The sequence below is a fragment of the Ovis canadensis genome, chromosome 20 (assembly GCF_042477335.2).
Source record: "Ovis canadensis isolate MfBH-ARS-UI-01 breed Bighorn chromosome 20, ARS-UI_OviCan_v2, whole genome shotgun sequence".
NCBI lineage: Eukaryota > Metazoa > Chordata > Mammalia > Artiodactyla > Bovidae > Ovis > Ovis canadensis.
Window position 1 is genome coordinate 32,849,494 of NC_091264.1, and position 15,712 is coordinate 32,865,205.

The window sequence follows — 15,712 nt, forward strand, 5'->3', positions numbered from 1 at the left end:
GGTGCGCATGCGTTCTCCCGCAAGCTGGTTGACTGCTATGCGCGGTGCGAAGGCAGGGCTGCCGGACTTCGATGGTTGTAGCCGCACGCCTTGGCCCAGGATCGATGCAAATACGTGTCCCCCTCTAAGGCACTATGTGGAGCCCAGAGCGGACAGTGAGAACTCTGGCATCCGGACATGCTTTGTGCGTCGTGTGGACATATTTAGGAGCAGTGGGTTTCTGCAGGGAAAGGCAGGGAGCTGCGGATGCGGCAGGGCTCCTGGACTACTACGGGGCTCTTCCTTCTCAGGCCTTTTGTATGGAAATGGAGGTGGGGATGACGAGTGGGAAGACGGTCCAGGAAAAGCACCAGTGGCCATTCCGTTCCGGAAGAGGACGATGGAAGGGCACGTGCAGTTCTTGGAACTCCCCTGAGGCCCTCAGCTGACCACTGGCTGCAGCATACCTTTGGAGCCACCCTCGGCCTTTCTCCAGGTTGTCAGCAAGGCTGAGTTGGCACCAGGCAGGAAGACCCCAGGCCTCCACAGCCCTAAGCCCCACACCAGGAATTACCAGCTTCTGTGAAATGACTAGCTTTCATAGAAAAGGAAATTGTCCTTCAAGAGGGGAAGAGCAACCAAGGGTGGTTGGTTCACTAGAAGCAGAACTTAAATTTCAGTTCTGATGATTACTAGCTGGGTTACCCTGGATAAGTTACCACCTTAGAAGCTCAGTTAACTCATCAACACCCCCCCCAACCCCCCCCCCCCCCCCCCCAGTATCCTCACTGTGGTGACTATATGTTAAGATCCAGGCTTTCAGTCAGTGTACTGAACAGTGGCCCCTGCCACAGTAGCTAAGATCCACAGTTGCGACCTCTCGGGACTGCAAGCAGCCAGAGGCCAGGGGCTCCAGGCCCCTTTCAAGCCCTCATCAGTGATTTACCAACTGCCTCAATTAGAATGAGCAATCACGCAAGAAATGCTGTCAGGAAGGCCTGCTCTGCTCTAAGATTTTGACTAAATGCCCCCAGAACTTCGCAGCCAGGGAGGCTCTGACTTGGGGATGGGTTCCCCGAGTTCCCCTTCCTTCATCCAGCAACAGAGATCTTCAAACAGAGGTGGAGCTCAGGTGTCTCGCTTGGTCCTGGGTGGATTCACTTTGGGAGGGAAAGACAACTGCCCTTCATTCCACACCTTCCTCCTGCTCTGAGCTGCCAATTTCAGCTTCAGCTCAGGTTTGGGGCAGATGCTTTGCAAGTTGTTTTAAAAGAGAAGGCTTGGGACTGCTCTGGTGGTACAGTGGGTGAGAATCCACCTGCCAATGTATGGATTGAATCCCTGGTTTGGGAAGGGTCTACACAACACAGAACTAAGCCCGTGTGCCACGAGTGAGCCCATGTGCTACAACAATGAAGCCCTTGTGCCCCAGAGCCCGTGGTCCACAAGAGAAGCCACCGCAATGAGAAGCCTGTGCACTGCAACAGAGAGCAGCCCCGACTCGCCCCAACTAGAAAGCCTGCAGGCAGCAATGGCAACCCAGCACAACCAACAATAAATGAAACTTTTTAAAAAATGTGTTTAAAAAAAGAGTAGGCTTGCTTTGGCTCTGTTCCCTTCTGACCCCAAGACCTGCACCTGCCCCTCAGGCCTCTGCACTGACTCTGCCCTCAGATGTCCATGGAGCTTACACCCTCCCAACCCCAGTCTGCTCTCTCCATAGACCTAATCCCCATCTGATCCCTTCTTCTTTCTCTTCATTGCTGTTTCCCCACGGGAAGAAAGCACCACAAGAGCAGGAAGTTCTGTTTGTTTCTTGCCATAGTCTCAGCAACTGATCAGTACCTGTTGGGTTGTTTGGCTCTGCTGGGTCTTCGTTGCAGCGTGCAGGTTCTTCAATTTATAGTGTGGCATGTGGGATCGTAGTTCCCTGATCAGGGATCAAACTCAAGCCCTTTGCATTGGGAGCTTGGAGTCTCAGCCCCATCAGGGAAGTCCCTGTTGGCTCATTTTATCACCAAATCATCGGAGCCTTCATTACAATGAGAAGCTATTAATGAAATAAGTGACACCACAGAGGGTCTGCCCAGCTCTCATGACTCTCCCAGGGCAGTTTTCAATCTTGGCTAGGGAGGCCTTCGTGGGTGCTCAGAACAGCTGGTACAGCGGGCTTGGCCAAGTGCTTGTGGTGGTGATGAGGGGAGTTCAGATCTGGATGCCAGGTGGCCTTTCAGTCCAGTGTGAAGGGTCAAATTGGGGATGGGGCACCCATGTCAGGTTGCTGAGATGGGAAAGGTTGCTTTTTTTTAGGTGAAAGAATGTTCTGGAGCTTCCTGTGTGTGTGTGCTAAGTTGCTTCAGTCATGTCTGGCTCTTTGCAACCCTATGGACCAGAGCCCGCCAGGCTCCTCTGCCCATGTGACTCTCCAGGCAAGAATACTGGAGTGGGGAGCCATTCCCTTCTCTAGAGGATCTTCCCGACCCAGGGATCAAACTTCGGTCTCTTACGTCTCCTGCGTTGGCAGGTGAGTTCTTTACCATCAGCCCTACCTGGGAAGCCCTCTGAAGCTTCCTATCTTGTGAAATACTTTTTAATGAACAATCGCAGCCAGAACAGCCATGTACGTCTTCACCTTCACCTTGCCGGGTCTATGTTCAGGCTCACTTCTGCCTTCCCCAGCCCCCACCTTCTCGTGTCTCTGCAGGTCCCAGCCCAGGGCACCCTCTTGGCTCAGCTGCTTGGCCTCCAGACTTGAGTCCTCTGCTGAGCCTCCGGGGAGGTTCTGCTGGCTCCTTCAGGGCTGCAGGCACTGCCCTGGCCGCAGTCTCTTCAGTGTGTGTGAGCGCCTGCGTGAGCCTGCTCAGAGTTGGTTGAGGGCATAGGCTCGGGCTGCGCTGAGGGCAGCTTCCAGGTCAGCAGTGCTTCCAGTGCCCTGGGCCACCACTCGAGAGCCCCAGGCTTTGCCCCCCATGTGGCTGCACACGGCCAGCGCCCAGGCCTCTGCTGTGAAGGCTGGCGTGGCACTCTGGGGACAGAAACAGAAGGGGCAGTGAGGCAGAGCAGCCCTCCCTGCCCCTCCCACTCAGTGAACCCTGGAGAGTGGAGTCACGGTGAGCAGAGCCCTCTTGCAAGCTGGCACATGGTGGGGGTGGGTAAGTGGGTGTGGAGACAGGAGACGGATGGGCTGGGAATGCATGTATAGAGGCTGATGAATGGCTGCTACCTATTTGCAAGAAATATGTAGCCTGGAGGGTGGGGTGGTGGGAATTGAGGGAATCCTTTGAGGGTAGGGTGGGAGGGCGTGGGTTAGGGACAAGGAGGTGGCCCTGTCCCCATCCTGGGGTATCCTCAGAGATCACCTCTACCCAGCAGTGGCTCTCTTGTGTGGGAGGAATAAAAGACAAGGGATCAGCAAGCTGGACTAGGAGATGAGTGGGGTGGGGGCTGCCCTCCCCGCACTCACCTGGGCCACCTGACAGGCACACAGCACCTGTCCCAGAGGCTGGGGGCTGAGGAGCAGCACGGATGTACTGGGCGCCTGCTTGCACAGCTGCCGGACCACCTTCACCAGCATCTGCATGGGGGAGGGCAAATGGCGGCCTCGCAGCTCCCAGCTTCCTCCCCGCTGGGACTTTCCCCTCTCCACACCCCGGGCCCACCCCACGCCCAACGCTTACAGAGAGGGACTCTGTGGAAACTGTGTCCACAATCAGGGGCCCCTCCGTGTGCCGCTGGAGCAGCTCCTGGGTTTTCTGTGCAGCCTAGGAGGCAGGAAGAACAGTGCAGGGGTCGGGCTGGGAAGCAATCAGCGCCCACTTCTGAACTGAGCCCCAGTCCAGAAATCCCCTCCCACGCCCTCCGTCCTCCAGCAAAGGTGCCAGGGGTTCTGCCGAGAATGGCCGCCTTGTTTTGGGTCCCCTCTGTGTCCTTCCTCTCCTCCCTCCCTCCTCCCTTTGGTTATAGCTCCAGGCCCCTATACACGGGCCGCTGAAGGTGAAGGGACTAAGCCTGCAGCACAGATGGGCGAGGGGGGCGGAGGGAGGAGGAGCCACAGCCAAGGAGCAATTAGGGCTGAATGGCGTAATCAAGTCAGCTTCCTGGAGGGAGAGTCTGAGCCAGGCTTGGGAGTTGGGGGAGAGACCCAATTTGGCAGAGAGAAGCGTGGGAATGACCTGGTGATGGCACCCAGGTGGCAGGAGAGGCAGCAGCTGCCACCCACCCCCACTCCCTGCCAGGCCTGGGGTGTCTCAGCGTGCGGGCTAGAGCATCTCTGATGCTCGCCAGGTACCTGCTATCTGCCCCGTGGGGTGCAGCCACACCCCCTCTCACCTGCCCCATTTCCAGTTTCCGGACGGCAGTGTTGGCACGCCGCTGCAGCGCCTTCAGTGCGGCCTGAAGCTCCCGCCGCTGCCACTGGGGCATCGTGGCGGTGTCCACGGCCTGTGGTCAGAAGCAGCATCTCACTCCCTGGCCTCACTGAGTCATGGTCCCTGAGGCAGGGACCAGCAGGGCCAGGGAAGAGGTCACACCCCCCCACATGCCCGCCTGCAGACAAACAACAAATATCTGGGCTGGGGATGCTTGGGGGAGACGGGCAGGGTCGGGGAGGGGAACAGGGCCAGGCGGAGGGGGCAGCTCCACGGGGAGGGGTGGCCCTCACGTCAGTGAGTCGCCCTATGTCCTTGGACAGCCGATGCGCCTCCGCCACATGCCGGCTGCCCTGACTCAGCCGAGCTGCGGCTGCTTCCACCTCCCGGGCCAGGCTCTGGCCCACCTCCCGGGCCTGTAGGGAGGGCACAGGGTGGTCAGGGCAGTGTGGCATACCTGCCCTCCCCAAGGCAGGGGTTCTTGACCTATTGCTGGGCAGGGACAAGTTAGAAACATTTAACAATCAAGACTCATCAAGGTATCGAATGATGACAACAGATGCTAGCTGCCAGCAGCCTGTATATGGCTTAGTGCACAGGTATGAATCCCGGTTCTGCTGCTGGGCATTCCCCAGCCCGAGAGCATCAGCTGGGTGCTCCCTGACCCATCCACACCCAGGGAAGCCTCCCGGCTCTGCTGGTGTGCTGACCTGCTGGGCCTGCTCCCCAGTGACTGCCAGCAGGCGGGTGATGCCCTTGACGAGCTGGAACTCTCCGATGATGACCAGGTCTCCTATAGCCCCTGTGCGAAGCAGGTGTCTGGGGGCAGAGGGAGGGAGGAGAAAGTCTGAGTGATGATGGGAGAGAGAAGAGCAGCTGGAGCTCCAAACCAGGGGCTGGTGGCTCCAGGGACGAGGGAAGGGAGGAGGTCCAGGGCCCCAGGCCGGGGTGGGCAGAGAGGAGTGACTCACGTCCCACAGCATAGCTCCACAGAGGTGTGCAGTGCGGCCCGGGAGGCGGGGTCCAGTGCATGGGCTACGGGCACACCCACGGATACCACCCGCACAGGGTCTGGGTAGACCTGATGGTGAGAGGCACAGGTCTGTTAACAGGCCTGTGAGTAGAGGGGGGGTGGTCACTCACACGATCTCCACCAATGGGGCTCCCCCAACTCACCTCATCCAGGGAGCGCAGCCCAGGGACGTGAGCAGTGCGTGCCAGGGCCACCTCCTCCATGTACACGGCCTCATCCCGCCCCACGGCCTTCTGCACAGTGACCTCCACTGCCCGGAGCTGCTCTGGGGTCAATGGGGCCTGGGGGGTTGTGGGGGAAATAGACCGACAGGCAGTCAGCCCTGTGCCTGGGAGCGATGCATGAAGAAGCAGTCAGTGTTCACTGAACTAGCCCCAAACTGGTACACAACAGTCAACAGTGCCTAGTACATAACACGTACTCAATACGTTTGTGGAGCTGACAGTTCTTTTCCTTAGAAAGCTACCCAGGAACTGGCCTATTGGAAACAGCAGGCCTTTCGCCAGACACTGAAAGTTGATAAAGAAGCAGAAGACAGAGGCTCTGTACTTCAGCTTACAACAGAGGGCAGCCAGGGGAAGAGAAATACAGCATGGTGGAGACGCAGGAGCAAGGAGGGAGTCACCGGGCAGAATGGGATTCAGTCAGTGTGCACTTCCTGCAGGATTTGACCCAGATGGACATGGGGACAGGATGACAGATAAGGAAGAGGGCAGCTCGGCTTCTGCAAGAGCAGCCTAGGCGACAGCAGGGACAAGGAAGCCGGGCAGCTGGAGGCCAAGAGAGGACTCCGGACACCGGCTCGCCTGACCCTCGTTGGCGCAGGAGCAGCCTGATGGCAAGGCCCTCTTACTGGTCAGACTCCCACACCACCAGACACTCTTCACACGTCGCCTCGTGTGAAGGCTGCCTCTCCGTGCCCAGCTCACCTGCGTGGCCACATCGAAGCGCAGCCGTTCAGGATTGAGGTGGGAACCTCGCTGCTCTGTGCCGGGGCCCAGGGCCTCCCGCAGTGCCCAGTTGAGCAGGTGGATGGCCGTGTGCTTCTCCATGCAGCTTAGACGCCAGGCCTGAAACGCTTCTGTCACCCAGGGCCCTGGGTGCGGGTGGGGTGGGGTGAGAGAAGGGGCTGCAGGACGCAGATGACAAACAGCGGGGGTGGGGTCCTCACCTCATCCACGTGCAGCTGCACCTGGTCCCCCACCCTGAGGCGCTCTGGGGCTGCCACCTCATGCAGGATGAAGCCTCCACAGACCTGGGCCCGGGCCACTGGGAAGAGCACGTCCTGGGGAAGGGCAGGGCCGAGGCACTGAGTGTCTGCCGCCTCTCCCTCCCCTGGCTCCTTCTGGCTCAGGAGAACTGGGGAAACTGTGTGTGTGTGTGTGTGTCTGTGTCTGTGTGTGTCTGTGGCAGGTTTTGGGTGGGGGTGGTGGTCGGCGGGGGCTCACCTGCTGGCCCACCAGCACCAGGTAGCCTCGGTCGGAAGCCTGGCCTCCCTGTTCAGCGTAGAAGTTGGTTTTGTCCAAGAGGAGGCCACAGTGCTGGCCATCCCCCACGGAGGCCACAGCTGTCCCATCTTCTGTATACAGCTGGAGCACCTGGGCCTCACAGGTGCTGAACTCTGCCAGGCCGAGACTGCTTATCAGTGCCAGGCAGGGGCTTGGGCCCGCGCCTCCCTTGAAGCCAGTCTGCAGGGGCAGGGGGGCACTTCCAGCCGGGACCCACAGCGACCCCTGGCGGCTCCCCCGGGGAAGGCACAGGCCTGGTGGCTGGTCTGTCCTCCCAATCGTGGTCAGGCAAGTCTGTGGCCACCCGCCTCAGCCCAGGCTCTCACCATAACCGCCGCCAGGTCGCAGGGAGTAGCTGTACTTGGGGCTGTCATCGGTTGGGGGCACCCCTCGGCGCTGCAGCTCCCCCAAGGCGTGGACGTTGAGTCGCAGTCCCTGCTCCTGAACCGGCTCGGCCTGCAGTGCCCGGTGCTGTGGGACAGGCATGTGTGCAGGAGGGGTTGTGTGGAGACCTGCCTCCGCCACACAGCTTGTGCACCCCGCACCCCCTCTGGAATAAGCCCTCGGGCTGGGCTGGCTGGTGAACCTTCCCTCATGCAGGGGTCTCAGGACCAGGAGCCACTGCGGCCCCCGATGGGCCCTCTGAGGACTCGCGCCAGCCTCTCCCCTTCTGCTCCTCTGTGTGCCCCACTGCACTGGCCTTCCTCTCTGCGGGCTGCGGGTGGGGGCTGAGCGAGGGGACAGACCCTACCTCAGTCTCCTGTTTCCCTCTTCCCACAAGATCCCAGGACTGGGGGAGGGGCTGTGACCCAACAGAACCGGTGGGGCGGCCCAGCCGGTACCTGGGCCTCCTCCTGGGCTAGCCGCTCCAGTCCAGCAGTGTCCAGCTGCACCCCCTTCTCCTCCAGCATCAGCTCCACCAGGTCCAGGGGAAGCCCCAGGTTCCCAGACAGTGACAAGGACCAGGCCACTTCAGCTTTGAGGGAGGAAGACGACGGTCATCAGGGCTGGTGAGGGAGGGAGTGGGGAGAAGTACGGGCCAGGGCTTTTCTGCCCACAGAAGCCACCAGATGCCAAGCACACGGGCCCTCTCCCCGCGCTGGGCAGGCCCCAGAAGAGGGTCACCTTTAGGCTCCAAAGCAAGAGCTGGGGGTAGCCCAGGGTCCTCCCTTGGCAAATGTCATTTCGGAGGAGGGCAGTGCATCCACGGCCTGCAGCCAGCCTTGGAAAGCAGAGACCAGAGGCGGGGCCAGCCTCGGCGTAGGGAAGTGAAGAGAAGCAGGGCGGTGGTGGAGAGGGCAGGTGAGAGAGATGTCGGGCCGGGGACATGAGGCCTGGGCTTGGCTCACCTAAGTGGGGCCCTCAAACGGCGGCCAGGCATCCTGCTCACCTGGGAATACATTAGAAGGCCCCAGGCGCTTCAGGGTCCTCTCGATGACCCGCCGACCACGCTGCAGGGAGGCCAGGAAGGCCGCCTCATCTTCCGACACCAGGCTGGCTATCTGAACAGGGGCAGGGCAGGGCTGGAGCTGGGCCTCCTGAGAGGAAGAGCCTCTCCCCACCACTCTCGTCAGCCCTTCCCTCTCCCACCTGAGTCCAGTACCTGGGCTGAGCTCCTCCGCAATTCCGGGTAAGCATCTCCCTGGGGACAGTGCAGAGGCCCGAGGCAGGGTCAGAGGCAACAGGGCCCACTCTGTACCTCCACCCTGGCCCTCTCTGGGGACACCTGCCTTCGGGGCTCAGAGAGGCTGATGGATGGTGGAAGGTCCAAATGGGTAATCAGCTTTTTTAGGGAGGGGTGGGTGTGATACAGGCAGAAGGGGATCCCGAGGTCAAAGGCTCAGCAGCCTAGGCAAGGAGGCTCCCTGCTTTCTGTAAGCCCGCTGAGAAGATGCTGGGTTAGACACTTAGGGTGGGGAACCAGGGTAGGGTCACCATTTGGGTTCAGTGACAGGCTCTCCGAGTCCCCTAGGAGGCCCAGGGAAGCGACGAAGCTCTGCCCTTACCAGTGTCTCCACCACTACAGGCACCAGGCTGCCCAGGAAGCCAGATGGTGCCTGCAACACCTCAGTAGAGAACCGCACAGCTCGACGGAGGATCCGACGAAGTACTAGCCTAGAAGGGGTCAGAGCCCAGATATGAGCCCCCAGAAGCCCTGGGTCAACAGGGAGGGGAGAAGGGAGGGCAAGACGCAGAGTGTATGCTCCCTTCCTCCTCCGCCTGCCATCTCAACCCCACTCACCTCTCCATCCCCTCCCTCCTCTCCCCTGCAGCCCGCAGCTACCCCTGCCGTTCACTGTAGCCCTTCTAGACTCACGGGGCGCCTGACATCCCAGGGGAGACGCCGTCAGCGATGCAGACACTGAGTGTGCGGATGTGATCAGCCACCACGCGATATGCTGTGTCTATGCGCCCCTCATCTGCTGTCCCAACGCGGCCCGAGTAAGGGGGTGCCCCACAACCCTGGAAGCAGGAGAAGAGACACAGCTGCTGGCCCTGCCATTCACATTAGTCAAGTCAAGAACCTGGGGGCCAGCCTTGACTTGGCTCTGCTCTCTGCATCTAATCCATCAGTAGAGGCTTTTGCATCTACTTTTCTCCACTTCCTCTGCTGCCAGCCTAAGCCACACCTTGTCTTATCTGAACTAGGGAACAGCCTCCCAATTTCTCAGCTTCTACTCCAGCTGTCCTCCAGCGCATCCTCCGCACAGCAACAGGAATGTCTTTTAAAAGTGACGATCAGGGACTTCCCTGGTCAATACAGGGGCCTGGGTTCGATCCCTGGTTGAGGAACTAAGATCCCACATGCCACACTAAGTACATGCACCGCAACTACTGAGCATAGAGTGAGAAGCAGTATCAGGCTGTAAACGAGAACTGGAGCCTCACATTCTCGGCTGCTCACTGTCCCCGCGGGCGGGAATACTCTTGAGTTCTTAACAAAGGGAGAAAGCAGTGGTGGTGAGCCCTGAGGACCGCAGGTCAGAGTGGCTTCTGGAAGGGAAGAGGCGGGTTTACCTGGTGTATGGCGTTGAGCAGCGGTGAAAAGAGGTCGGTGTCGTAGGTGGAGAGCCTGCCTTGCAGCACGGCCACCAGCCTTTCCAGGCCCATTCCCGTGTCCACGTGCCGCTGGGGCAGGGGCTGCAGGCTTCCATCTGCCTCTCTGGCCAGGTGTACGGGAAAGATGTGCAAGGTGAGGCGCCCCCCCAGGATTGCAGGCATGATGCTCAAGTGGCATAAAGGGATGAGGAGGGGATTCGGGGGGCTGACAGTGAGAGGAACCAGTGGGTAGTATCATCTCACCCCCCTCATCCCCCAAAGCGGACAATGACAGCCTTGGGTCCTCTCCTTTCTCATAAAGGGTGACTGGGCCGTCGCCTGGACCCAGACCTCCACTTTCTGGGACACAATTCTCTGCTTTACAAAGAGGCATGTCAAAGCTGGTAAAAAAGTCTTAAGAGATTATCAAATTCAACTCCATCTTATGATAAGAGAGCAGAGTCCAAAGACCCACAGTGTCTAGTTGCAATGTCATGGGCAAAGAAGAGGACTAAACTGGTTACCATCTGAAAAGAGTTTAGAAATGTGCCTGAAAGTGAAAGTGTTAGTCGCTCAGTCATGTCCGACTCTTTGTCACCCCATGGACTGTAGCTCACCAGGCTCCTCTGTCCATGGAATTCTTCAGGCAAGAATACTGGAGTGGGTAGCCATTCCCTTCTCCAGGAGATCTTCCTGACTCAGGGAATGAACCCAGGTCTCCTGCATTATGGGCAGATTCTTTACAATCTGAGCCACCAGGAAAGCCCCCAGGAATATGCCTGGCACATTGCAAATGCTGTTTAAGTATCTGTTTTCATAACAAATGGATCAAAGTCTCCTGACTGCCAACTTTTTCACTTTCAGTCAGGGATTTCCCTCCTCCTCTAGCAACCCATTACCTGTTGTGTTGCATGAAGACCAGATTCCAAAGCTCCACCAGCTGGGGGGCTCCAGCCCCACCAGCCAGGTCATAGTGTATCTCAGTGCAGGGCCCACAAGGCCCAGTATCCCCCATCTCCCAGAAGTTCTCCTCGGGCCCAAAGGAGAGCACGCGACTGGCAGGCACCCTGAGAAGAAAGCCAGATGGATAGTGGGAGACAAAGGCAGAAGCCGGGGACTCCCCCACACCACCCCCGCTATCTGCCAGGAGAGCCCTTCCATTAAGCTCAGCAGGAGGAGGAACATGGCTGACCCTACAGTGTCACAGGATACGCTAAGACTCTGAGGTCCAGTGTTGGTTATTTTCCAGTTTTCTTGTGCTCCAGGAGTGGGACATAAGTGGGGGTGGACTCACCCTAAGTTGAGCCAGACGTCCCTGCTCTCCAAGTCTGGGCCCAGCCCAGCCTTGGGGTCACCACCAAAGTAGGAGACCCAGAGCCTGTCCTCAGGGATCCCATAGACCTGAGTCAGCAGCTCCCAGGCCATGCTGCAAGCCTCCTCCTGCAGTGGAAATCCAGTGGGAAGAGGAAGACGGGTGAGAAGGCCCCACTGACGTGTCCATCAAGCCACAAGAGTTCCACCCTCAGCTTAAGACAAGACCATTTCCACTGCCCACCTGGTTTCCGGAACAAGCCATGACTCTGTCTGCTTCTGAGATTTTCCTGCATAGACAGTGTCCTTGCTTCTAAATCCCATTTTCTTTCAGGCACCACCTTCTCCATGAAATCCCCTACCCACCTCAGCCTGAGAGGACTTTTAACTCCTGCATTTGGACAATTTATTTACAATAATTATTATTCAGCCATTAGGCAGGGGGCATAGTCCTGGTCCTCAAGGAGTTTACAGCCCAACCAACGAAGCGAGACACATTTCTATTATATGCGTCCACTGAGTACTGTGTCTGGTATAAGGCCCTGCTTAAGCTGACTCTAACAGTAGAGACAGGATTAACCTTGACTCCTTTCTTGGCTGACCACTGATGCTTTCCTAGCTCCAGGGCTTCCTGGGGACTCACCTTAAAATATTCACCCCCAAAGGCCCAATTGCCCAGCATCTCAAAGAAAGTATGATGGGAAAGGTCTCGGCCCACATCCTCCAGGTCGCTGTGGCGTCCTCCAGCCCTCACACATTTCTGGCTGTTGGCTACCCGCCGGAAGCCTGCCATCTCACTTCGTGGATCCACAGTGCCCAGGAAGATTGGCTTGAACTAGAAACACAGGAAGGGGGAGAAAGACATCCTAATAGAAGGGAAACGTAGGGAGTGGGCATAGAAATGGTGATTCGGATTGAGGGCTGTCCATGGCCCCTGAGAGTACAGTGAAGTCTTGGCCCGGGGGTGAGGGGATGGGGCGCAACTTGGGAGCACCCATCTCTGGTGGTGTCTGAGCAGACAAATAAGTCATGAAAAGACTCTGCTAGTAAAATGAGAACGAATGTGTTGGTGGCTAGAAACAGGGCAAGTCTACAGAGGGTAACTGGTGCTCAAAGTCAAAAGCTCAGAGCACATAGGCTAGCACAGTAGCATGTACTCAACAAACATTTATTTTAATGAATGATATCTTTATTAAAAAAAAACTAATAAAGGAAGCCAGACTTCCCCCACCAGTCTGCCCCCATGGGACTCCACACTCGCCATTCCTGGAACTAAAACTCAACCTTAACTCAGAAGTTTCCGATCGAGTTCTCCCCAAGCCCTAATTTGCACCCCAAACTCTGCCCAATCACGCACAAGCTCTCTTTCCCTGAAAGGTAGGAGCTCCGCCCTTTGCGTCTCTTGCCCAATCCCGCAACGCCTTTCTCTAAGGAAAAAAACTGCAAACTCCGCCCAGACCTGCGTGGTTCAGCCTCTACCTGGTTCATGCCTGCATTGACGAAAAGCAAACTGGGGTCGCCGCGGGGCCTCACGGAAGCGGAGGGCACCAAGCGGTGGCCATGGCGGTCCCGAAAGAAGCTCAGGAAGGCGTCCCGCACGGCCGCGGCCTGGGTTGGAGGGGCCTCCGATGAGAGCGCCCGAAGGCCCCGCCATGAGGGCGACCTTCGAATGGCCCGCCGAAGTCGCCCAGCTGCGGCTGCCACCGACGCCGCCATCTTAACTGGGGGCAATACTTCACGAGGTCAAAGGGTATCGCAGGGATAGAAGTAACGAGAGGAGGCCCGGCGTTTCCTACAGCGACCCCTGGCGGCAGGAGGACTCAAGACCGCTTCTGGCTCACTGTAGAAGTGATTGGCAAGAAGGCGCCTACAGGAGTCCACCTAACTATTAACACAAGCGGCCTGGCGCATTCAGTTCAGTCGCTCAGTCGTGTCCGACTCTTTGCGACCCCATGAATTGCACCACGCCAGGCCCCCCTGTCCATCACCAACACAAACTCATGTCTGTCGAGTCGGTGATGCCATCCAGCCAGCTCATCCTCTGTCGTCCCCTTCTCCTCCTGCCCCCAATCCCTCCCAGCATCAGAGTCTTTTCCAATGAGTCAACTCTTTGCATCAGGTGGCCAAAGTATTGGAGTTTCAGCTTTAGCATCATTCCTTCCAAAGAACACCCAGGGCTGATCTCCTTTAGAATGGACTGGTTGGTCTCCTTGCAGTGCAAGGGACTCTCAAGAGTCTTCTCCAACACCACAGTTCAAAAGCATCAATTCTTCCGCGCTCAGCTTTCTTCACAGTCCAACTCTCACATCCATACACGACCACAGGAAAAACTAGCCTTGACTAGACGGACCTTTGTTGGCAAAGTAATGTCTCTGCTTTTGAATATACTATCTAGGTTGGTCATAACTTTCCTTCCAAAGAGTAAGCATCATGTAATTTCATGGCTGCAGTCACCATTTGCAGTGATTTTGGAGCCCCCCCCAAAATAAAGTCTGACACTGTTTCCACTGTTAACCCATCTATTTCCCATGAAGTGATGGGACCAGATGCCATGATCTTCGTTTTCTGAATGTTGAGCTTTAAGCCAACTTTTTCACTCTCCTCTTTCACTTTCATCAAGAGGCTCTTTAGTTCTTCTTCACTTTCTGCCATAAGGGTGGTGTCATCTGCATATCTGAGGTTATTGAGATTTCTCCTGGCAATCTGGATTCCAGCTTGTGTTTCTTCCAGTCCAGCGTTTCTCATGATGTACTCTGCATAGAAGTTAAATAAGCAGGGTGACAATATACAGCCTTGGCGTACTCCTTTTCCTATTTGGAACCAGTCTGTTGTTCCATGTCCAGTTCTAACTGTTGCTTCCTGACCTGCAAATAGGTTTCTCAAGAGGCAGGTCAGGTGGTCTGGTATTCCCATCTCTTGAAGAATCTTCCATAGTTTATTGTGATCCACACAGTTAAAGGCTTTGGCATAGTCAATAAAGCAGAAATAGATGTTTTTCTGGAACTCTCTTGCTTTTTCCATGATCCAGCGGATGTTGGCAATTTGATCTCTGGTTCCTCTGCCTTTTCTAAAACCAGCTTGTACATCTGGAAGTTCACGGTTCACGTATTGCTGAAGCCTGGCTTGGAGAATTTTGAGCATTGCTTTACTAGTGTGTGAGATGAGTGCAATTGTGTGGTAGTTTGAGCATTCTTTGGCATTGCCTTTCTTTGGGATTGGAATGAAAACTGACCTAGTAGGCCCTTAATTCTGGGATTCAACAAGTATTCATCGAGAGCCTGTTGTGTGCCAGGCATTTTTTAGGCGCTTAAGGTACATCAGTAATGAAACTGACAAAAATCCCTGCCCTCTGGGGACTTTCCTGGTGGTCCAGTGGTTAAGACTTTGTGCTTCCAATGTAGGGGGCTTGGGTTCTATCCCTGGTGAGAGAACTGAACTCCTACCTGCCATGCCCTGCAGCCAAGAAAAAAAAAATTTAAATAGTCCCTACCCTCTAGAAATCTGTATCAAGTAATTCTCATGTTCATTGATTTTGCAGGGTCACAAATGGCGTTGCAGTGGACGGGTGTGGATTCCGTGTGGTGTAGGCATGTGCGCGTTCAGTCCACTGGATTGTGTCCGAACCTTTGTTGCCTCATGCAGTGTAGCTGGTCACCCTCCTCTGTCCATAGAATGTTCCAGGCAGAATACTGGAGTGGGTTGCCATTTCCTCCTCCAGGGCATCTTCCTGACCCAGGGATCAACCCCCATCTCCTATGCCTCCTATATTGGCAAGTGGATTCTTTATCACTGAGCCACGTGGGAAGCCCTGATGCCTACCTGTGTGTATTTCCAGGCTGAGAGAAGAAGGCAGAGATGGCTAAGGGAGGTGAAAGCAACATTCATTCAATAGTCATTCAACAGATACTTGAAAGTGAAGTTGCTCAGTTGTGTCCGACTCTTCGCGACCCCATGGACTGTAGCCTACTGGGCTCCTCAGTCCATGGGATTTTTCCAGGAAAAAATACTGGAGTGGGTTGCCATTTCCTTCTCCAGGGGATCTTCCCAATCCAGGGATTGAACCCGGGTCTCCTGCATTGTAGGCAGACACTTTACCGTCTGAGCTACCAGGGAAGTCCTAAAAAATATTTGTTGATACCTAAATAGTATGTGTCAGGCACTGTCCTGGGAACTTCTCATTTTCCTTTGCCGTTGGCATTGGAAATGGCTATTTTGTTTTTAGGGGTTGAAGCAGAAGTTTAGTGGAGTCACAGAAGCCGAGCAGCAGCTGTTCCATTATTAATTGCTTAATAACATTTGGTCTTTTAATTTGCCTGGGGATTAGAGGGAATCCGGGTTGTCAGGGCAGGATGAAGCTGTTGGCTGATAGCTGCTGAGATTTCTCTTTTTCTCCGCCTCCCAGTGCCCTAGGCTTTTGTGTGTTTTTGCTTCAGGAAAAGAGAGATACCCTCTCCACTTCCCTTTCTGTCTTTCTC

General features: G+C 56.3%; 1 protein-coding gene across 1 annotated transcript; it reads right to left on the reverse strand.

Moving 5' to 3' along the window:
• Positions 1–2,553: 2,553 nt before the first annotated feature.
• AARS2 (alanyl-tRNA synthetase 2, mitochondrial) lies at positions 2,554–12,976 on the reverse strand. Its single transcript, XM_069564668.1, has 22 exons — positions 12,717–12,976; positions 11,881–12,072; positions 11,221–11,366; positions 10,826–10,993; positions 9,906–10,050; positions 9,205–9,350; positions 8,894–9,002; positions 8,491–8,529; positions 8,278–8,389; positions 7,730–7,863; positions 7,214–7,358; positions 6,828–7,000; positions 6,551–6,664; positions 6,309–6,449; positions 5,523–5,660; positions 5,318–5,427; positions 5,057–5,165; positions 4,640–4,762; positions 4,309–4,419; positions 3,657–3,740; positions 3,443–3,553; positions 2,554–3,004 (listed from the first exon to the last, which is right to left on the reverse strand). Exons 1-22 carry the CDS (start codon positions 12,951–12,953, stop codon positions 2,840–2,842), a joined length of 2,952 nt encoding a protein of 983 aa, XP_069420769.1. The 5' UTR covers positions 12,954–12,976; the 3' UTR covers positions 2,554–2,839.
• Positions 12,977–15,712: the final 2,736 nt, after the last annotated feature.